The sequence below is a fragment of the Vicia villosa genome, unplaced genomic scaffold (assembly GCF_029867415.1).
Source record: "Vicia villosa cultivar HV-30 ecotype Madison, WI unplaced genomic scaffold, Vvil1.0 ctg.000935F_1_1, whole genome shotgun sequence".
Lineage (NCBI taxonomy): Eukaryota > Viridiplantae > Streptophyta > Magnoliopsida > Fabales > Fabaceae > Vicia > Vicia villosa.
Genome location: NW_026705418.1, coordinates 531,120 through 538,869, shown reverse-complemented (window position 1 = coordinate 538,869; position 7,750 = coordinate 531,120). Strand labels below are relative to the sequence as shown.

Here is a 7,750-nt window from a genome sequence, read left to right as displayed (position 1 = left end):
ATGACGTTTATTTCGTCATTCAAAAATTGAAGAAAAATAATAAAGAGTTTTCATGGGTTTAAGAAGATACGGTGTGAAAAATGGTTTAAACAGTGTAAGTACGAGAAAATTCACAAATACTATTTGGAAGGTGATATGAGTTAAGTTCACGCGTTGTCTCCACTGTTTCGACGATATCTACAACTTTCGTGTTCGGCTCGGAAGCCAATTCTTTGAGGAAGGTCGTCAAATTTGTAAATTACTTGAGGTTTCGTAGTGAAAAACAGTGCTGAATGTAGGGTTTCGTGCCTCGGAAAATTCATATCTCCTAATCCGCTTGTCGGATTCGCTTGAAAATTTAACCGGAGCTCCGTGTCATCATTACCAAGATTTCATATGTTCGGACCGAAGACCAATTATGCATTGAAAACTCCCAGCATTTTGAAGAACATTGTAATCTTTCGGTGAAAAGTGTGCTTTCGGGTATGTCGCCCCGAGTTCGAAAATTCATAACTTTTTCGATTTTTATCGTATGAAGTCCATTCCGGCGGCATTCACTCGGAAATTTCGTTATCTTCGATTCTTCGTCACACGTGCTAAGTTAGATTTCGAGCCGAAGTTTGAGTTTTATCACGTTCTTTGAGCGGTACGCACAAAAATTCTGCACAGTCGCACCAGATGAACCGATATTTCTCGTCATTCAAACGCGCATAATTTTCTCACCGTTTGTCGGATTGAGACGATTCTCGCGGCTACGAGTCACAAATTTGGTCACCTTCGCAGTGATGTTCGTTTTATTTCCGAATTTCGCACCGATTCCCGTTTCCCCGTAAACGAGCAAAAAGGAGATACGTCGGGGGCATTTTTGACATTTCACCACTTAAACTATATAAACAATTTTCCCTCCTTTTCTTTCATAACTTCAATTCTCTAAAATTCTCATAAACTTTTCTCTCAAATCTCTCTCAAATTCTTGGAATCAAAAATTCACAAAAAACCAAAAAAAACTCTATCACTTTTTTTCCCCCAAAACCAAATTCACTCTCTCGTAAAGCCTTCAACCACAAAAATCTCAAGAAATTGTCAGAAATCTAAGAATCAAGAACATCCAAGACCTCTCCTCCGATCCTCTCTCGTCGCAACACTATTCTTTACCGTGAATCACCGCCGGATCACTCTTCTCTGCCACAAATCTCCTCTGTTCTGTTCGATTCGCACCGCAACTTCCCACACGTGCTGCGTCCTGTGTTCGTTGCAGCTCCGGCAATCACTCATCCTTTCTCCGTTTGCTTGAGTTTGTTGATAGTGTAAATTGGTGATTAAATGTATGTTTTCGATGATGGATATGTGTGGCATTGGATGATCTTTGAATTCATGCATAATTCTTGTTAATTGTTGGTATCTTAATGTGAGTAGTGCTGAAAGTTCTAAATAATGTTAGTTTTAATTGCCTTGTCTCATGAAAAGTCCATAAAAAATGTGGTTGTTGGTAGTTAGATGTGTGGCCGGTGCTTATGTTTGATTCTTGAGTTAAGTGGGAAACTTGAAGTATAATTGATGATGAATATAGGCTGGAAATTAGATGATAGTATAGGTGTCAAACGTGCTTGGTTCTCATTCTTGAGCTATGATGAATTTGTTTGAGTTCTTGTGTTGAACACATGTTTTCGAACCTCTAAATTGATGAATAATGATGCTGGAAATTCAGATTTGTTGCTAATTCTTGAAGCTTAATCAATGATGAGACTATGGTTGTATTTGTTGTTGAGTCTGAAAATTAAGAGGTGCGATGTTCATGAGAATTACAGGGAATGTTGATTGTTATTATGGTGATGATTCCAGCATGCTATGAGAGCTTAATTGATGTTGAGTTCAAGTTATAGAGCATATTTTTGTGGTTGCCATTGTTGCTAATTGAATTAGAATGTTGATAATTGATTTGAAGGATGGTGTCCGTGTGAGATTTATTGATGATACATGTTGTGTTAACTCATGATTTGTAGGAGATTGTGATGTCAATTCAAAGCCATGTTGCTGAATGTGTTGATTACTAATTGTTGATAGGTGGTGTTGAACACTTGTTTCATAAGATGTTTTGAACTTGGAGTTTGAGCTTGGTTGCCGAATACTTGTGGTTGAATTATGTTTGAGTCATGAAATAATTGGATTATGTTTGGTTGTTGTTTCACTTAGAACTTTTTTTTGTCTAAATTTCGATCACACATATATGCTATCTCTTGCTAAATGCCTTAATCCATTCCCTTGTGTTCATGTATGTTTCAAATGACTTTGTGGGACTGTTTTCATGCTCTTTTGGTGCAGCAAGTTTGTGGCTCAATCATACTTCACTTCACTTCCATAATTCTTAAAAAAAAACATGTCTTATGTCAACATTCCAATTTGTATTTTGTATGCTCTCGTGTCCATCACCATGTATCAAATGTCTTGTGCTTATGTGTGTTTTTTTTTGTGACTTGTTGGGACTGTTGTAGAGATCTTAAAGTGCAGAATTTTGGTTAGCATTGGTTGTATTTCATTTACTTTGCCTCATGAAAATGCTTAGAAGACATATGAGCATAATGTGTTTGAATCCTAATTGTTGGTAGTGGAATATAACATGATTTGTGAAACTTTTTGGGACTGTTTTAATACCATGATAATGCAGAATTTTAATGGAGTAATTGTTGTTGCATTCCACTACACCTTGACTTATAAAAATGGAGATTTTGGAAAGAGAATTATCATATACTTGGCTTGTTGTCTAATGCTTGATTCAAAATGGTAATAGAACTTGTTTGCATGGTAATTGGTGTTCTTATGTGCTGGAATTTTCTGGTGTGATATGATTGTTTCTCTCTTTTTTCCAATGTTTTGCGAATTGACACGGTACGTCGGGTTAAATGAAAATACCATATCTTTTGATTTAGGAAGAGTTTTTGAGCATGTGAATAATGTTTTTCATACGTAATAATATTTTCAGAGCTGTTTGTACAGTTTATTGTTGGTTTCGGTCGACTTTTTTTACCGTTTTCGCTACTGCCCCTGTTCCGAAAGTCGTGCTTCCGAGCCGATTTTGTAAATTCTAATTGCATATTTGACTTCTTTAGCACGTTTTAACCTTGCAATAAAATTTTGGATTAATTCTGACGAGTTTAGTTTTCACTGTTTTTACCCGGTTTTGCCGTTTCGGTGTACCGTTGTGCATGTAAATACTTGTGTTGGTTTCCGTAGTTTTAGTGTACATATTTGATTTGCTTTTGAATACTATCCCATGTTTCTTCTTGTTTGCTTTTGTTATGTTTTCACTTCCTATTCTGTTATCCATTTCCGATTCAGCTTATAATTCAATAACACAATTCCGATTGCGGTGTCTTGTTATCTCTAACGTGTGTGCTAGTATGCAAGGCAACATGGAGGCTCTGGTCGATGCCCGCTCTCGTGTTCCGCTTTATTTGCGGGACACGACATTTATCATCTCTCTGATTCGCGTTTCTACACGCATCCTTTATCATTATACTTGCTTGTCCGGATTTCTGTTTCCCTTGCAGGTGTATGGTATTCGTTGTGCCCGATGCACACGTTGGCGCGTGATTTACTTTCATTGCGCCGATTCTTGATTGCTTATGCGGATTTTAATCGGAGTGCTGACATGTTTGCTGTTGCTTTTGCTAGCTCGCTCGCGGGATCCTAGTTTACTCACTCTCCTCGCTTTAGCTTACGGATCATCATCCGTTTGGTATTGATTCCGTTTCATTTTACTTCTTTCTGTACTTTATCGCTTTCTCGCATCATCCTTTAACATGAGAAGTAGGACCTAGACATGCATCTGGCCAAGTCCTCGAAAGAGGCTCTGTTTTTGTTGGTGTGTTTATATTTGTGCTTTGCGGCAGGGAGTCACGGTGTAATAAGTCCTATATGGCACTCCGTTAAGTCCTCATGGAAGGCATGCGGTCAAGGGTTCGTAATCAACCCCCGCCTAGTCTCATCGAGTCTGTTTGGTATGCGCACGCCTCGCGTTGCTCGCTTCCGAACGTGCAAAAGATCTTGTTATCGAGTATGTCAGGAAAAGGGTTCATGTAGCCGGACCCCCGCCTTTCCTATAGCTCATGTCACTCGACGTTGATGCTCGGTGTACGCACGCACCGTTTTCCTTTACGATCCGTGACGGCTTGGTTGCTGAGAAGGGTCCGCCTTCTTGTCTATGGCCCGATCATTTTCGCGAGGTCTAATGCTTGGTTGACTTGGGTTGAGCTGCTCCCCTTGGCTATGGCGGGACCGCTTTTCTACCATTCGGTCAGTACCGTTGGTTTGTTTGCTTTACGAGTGGATGCTCGTTTGTGTGATTATTGTGTGCTTCCCCGTTTCTCATAGGTTGTTAGTTTAGTTTAGATTTGCACCCTTTGTATGATAACATTAGATAGCAAGCTTTCCCCCTTAGCTTAGGTCTTCCTCATGCATTCTTTTAAAACATAAACCACACTCTTTGATTTTCTTTTCTTAAGAGCTTGTTATTTCCGCTCCATTCCCAGCATAAGTCTCCAAAGGTCGAGCAGCGGAGTGCGAATGTAACTCGTTCACCTAAAAAACACAAAACAAACAGAAATTAGTTAGCCGAGCTACGGTAGCTCTGATTCTGCAAAACAGATACGTAGGCAGCGGGGTAGGGCCCGTGCGAGCACAATCCTTTATTTTCCCTACATTTTGCATTCATTTTAGTCCAGATTAGCGAAGTTTGCTTACACACCCATAGTTTTAGACACAGGCGTGGATACCATCGAGTACGATGGGCGCGAGGGGTGCTAGCACCTTCCCCTCGCGTAACCGACTCCCTTACCCTTTTTCTCTGGTCGTGAGACCGTTGTTTTGTTTTGTGGTTTGCTGGCATTCCCTTCCTTTTCAGGATAAATATGTTAGTGGCGACTCTGTTAATTTTCGCGGTAGCGACAGCTGGCGACTCTGCTGGGGACGTCTCGACCTGTTGCTGGTCCGGACTCAGCGAGTCGATCCTAGCGCTTGTGTGTTTATCATTGGGTGTTTTTATTGCTTTGCATATTTACCTGTTTGCATTGCATTCTATGTGCGCTTTTACTTTTCTGCATCATATTCTGGACTGTCTGGATCTCTGTTTGTTGGGTGGGTGTTACAAGAGGTAAAAGGCCCAATACCCAGGCTATGTGTGAACCATAGGAACCCTAGGATAGAGTGGGAGCATGGTTTGTCTCGAGGTGTACGTCTTGGGATGGATTATGTGACCACGAGCAGAGTAGTGGTTTCAAACGGAGGTATTATCGTCACCCGCTTACGCGCTGTGATGATGCTTACCTTCGGGCGGACCGTATACTGCGTTTCATGACCTTACCTTGGCCTAGATTTTACCCGTGAGTGGGGCGGGAATCAATGATCATATTAACAGGTACATTGTTGGTGACCGCTGTTCTCGTTCGTGGGTTACCGCTGTTCTTGTTCGTGGGTTACCGCTGTTCTCGTTCGTGGGTTACCGCTGTTCTTGTTCGAGTGTACTATGGTCCTTGTTCGTGGGGTACTATGGTTCTTGTTCGAGTGGTAGTCTGTGTTCTTTTCCAAGTGTGTTATTGACTATGGGCTTTGGTTCCGTGGATTGACATTCTATATTCCGTGTGGTATAACATTTGGGGGCCGAACCTTTGGCTCTATACTATGTGTGTTACCGGCAGTCCAGAATGCCTGGTGGGCGGCAACAAGTCCCACCACTTTGCATCATAGCATATTTATTTCCAAAAGATACGCAAAAAAAAAAGATATGTATAATAAGCATTTGCATGTCATGTTTTTCAGGGATATTCAGGAGTTCACTCGAGCTAAAGATGGACACTCCCATTGATACTGTCAAGGAGGCAAGGAGACATACGCATACTTACAGTTTCTTCCGAGAGCCGTTGACCGCCTTAGAGGGTTTGAGTTCATTGATGACCGCTTTCTGCTTGAAGAGTTTCACGGATAATTATGGGAATATCTTGACTTTGTTGGAAACCGTGGTTGAGACTCCTGCTTTGCAAACTTTGATGCAATTCTATGATCCTGAAATGAGGTGTTTCACGTTCCAGGATTACCAGTTGGCTCCGACATTGGAAGAATACTCTATCATTCTTAATCTCAAGGTAAAAGGCGAAGTGCCATTCATTGACGTTCCAAAAGAAGTGAATTTCAAGTTGATCACTGCTGCTCTTTATTTGAGCATAAAAGAAGTATCTGATAATTGGAAGTCGAATGGAGGTGTCTCGGGGTTCTCTTTGAAGTTCTTGGTGAGAAAAGCTAAAGAGGAATTTGAGAAAAAGAATTGGAACGCGTACAATGCATTGCTTGCTGTGGCTATTTACGGGATTGTGATGTTCCCGAATGTTCCCAATTTTGTAGACTCGGCCGCGGTACACATCTTCATGGGAAAGAATCCTATTCCTACTTTGTTGGCCGATACTTACTATGCCGTTCATTCCCGATATGAGAAACGTGGCGGTGCTATCACTTGTTGCCTTCAATTGTTGTTCATCTGGTTCCTCTCTTTGTTGCCCAGCAAAGGACCTTTTGTGAAGACAAGGGAGACACTTAAGTGGACCCACAGGATTATGTCACTTACCTCTTATGACATCCAGTGGCCAAAGTATCGAATTAACGTTTCTGAAGTGATTGTTGGATGCGGTAAGTTTGATAATGTTCCTTTGGTTGGTACCAGAGGTTGCATCAATTACAATCCCGTGGTATCCTTGCGTCAGTTGGGGTATACGTTGAAAGACAAGCCAGCAGATCACTTGATAGCGGAGACAGTCTATTTTGAGAAGGGGTCGGATCCAGAAAAGTTGAAGGAGATAATTGTGGCTTGGAAGAAGATCCGTAAGCATAATGGAGCCCATTTAGGGAAGAAGGAATCACTTGCTTTGACACCGTATGTTGAATGGATTGTGAAACGGGTTGGAAACTTGTTGCTGCCATATGACAGGGTTGCACCACTTCAAAAGCAACCTCCTTTGATTCTATCTGAATTTGTGCCAACAGAACTTTACAAGGATGCTCTGGTTACCAACTACAGGTTGCATGAAAGAGAGAAAGAGACCAATTTGAAGTTCTTTGAAGAGAGAGATGCAAAGATGAGGTTGATGCACCAGCTCAAGCAAGTCGAAGGCGCAAGTTCAAGTCAAGCCAGTGCCCGGAGGCGTCCCTATGAGTTGCTAGAGGAAGATTTGTATCAGAAGCAGCAAGAGTGTCTACAGTTACAGAGATCAGAGAGTAGTCTCAAGAGGCAGAAGCGGGATTCAGATAAACAGCTAGCAGAAGAGAAGGCTAAGACTGCTCGGCTTGAAGAAGAACTAAGAAGACTTCGAGCCCAACGGAGAGGAGATGGAGAAGTTCATTCTGTTGCCAGGCGATCCTAGTATCACTGTGGGGTAGATTTGTTTGATCCATGATGGTGGATTTGATGTTTATGCTTGATATTTGTCGCCCATGTCCAGGATTGTTGGATGGGGTCGCATTTTGTTATGCTGGATTTCTTTTGTATACCTTAAGAGCACTTTGCGATGCGGTTATGTGTCTGTTTGTATGAACTCAAATTTGCAATTATGTTTGAATGAAGTATGCTCAGTTTGCTAAATTATTCTCGTGTATGGATTGTTATTCAAATATATTCGGTATCAGGGTTGCTATGTCCTATCTGAAAGTGGGATGAACTCTTGGATACCTGAAAATTGACAAACATCTCATGCATATCATTCATATATCATACATGTCATATATTTGT

At 41.2% G+C, this 7,750-nt stretch overlaps 1 protein-coding gene across 1 annotated transcript; it reads left to right on the top strand.

Annotated features, from left to right (window-relative positions):
• The first annotated feature begins 3,532 nt into the window (after nt 1-3,532).
• On the top strand, nt 3,533-7,392 carry LOC131632335 (uncharacterized). Its single transcript, XM_058903093.1, has 2 exons — nt 3,533-3,715; nt 5,794-7,392. Exon 2 carries the CDS (start codon nt 5,823-5,825, stop codon nt 7,383-7,385), a length of 1,563 nt encoding a protein of 520 aa, XP_058759076.1. The 5' UTR covers nt 3,533-3,715; nt 5,794-5,822; the 3' UTR covers nt 7,386-7,392.
• Nucleotides 7,393-7,750: the final 358 nt, after the last annotated feature.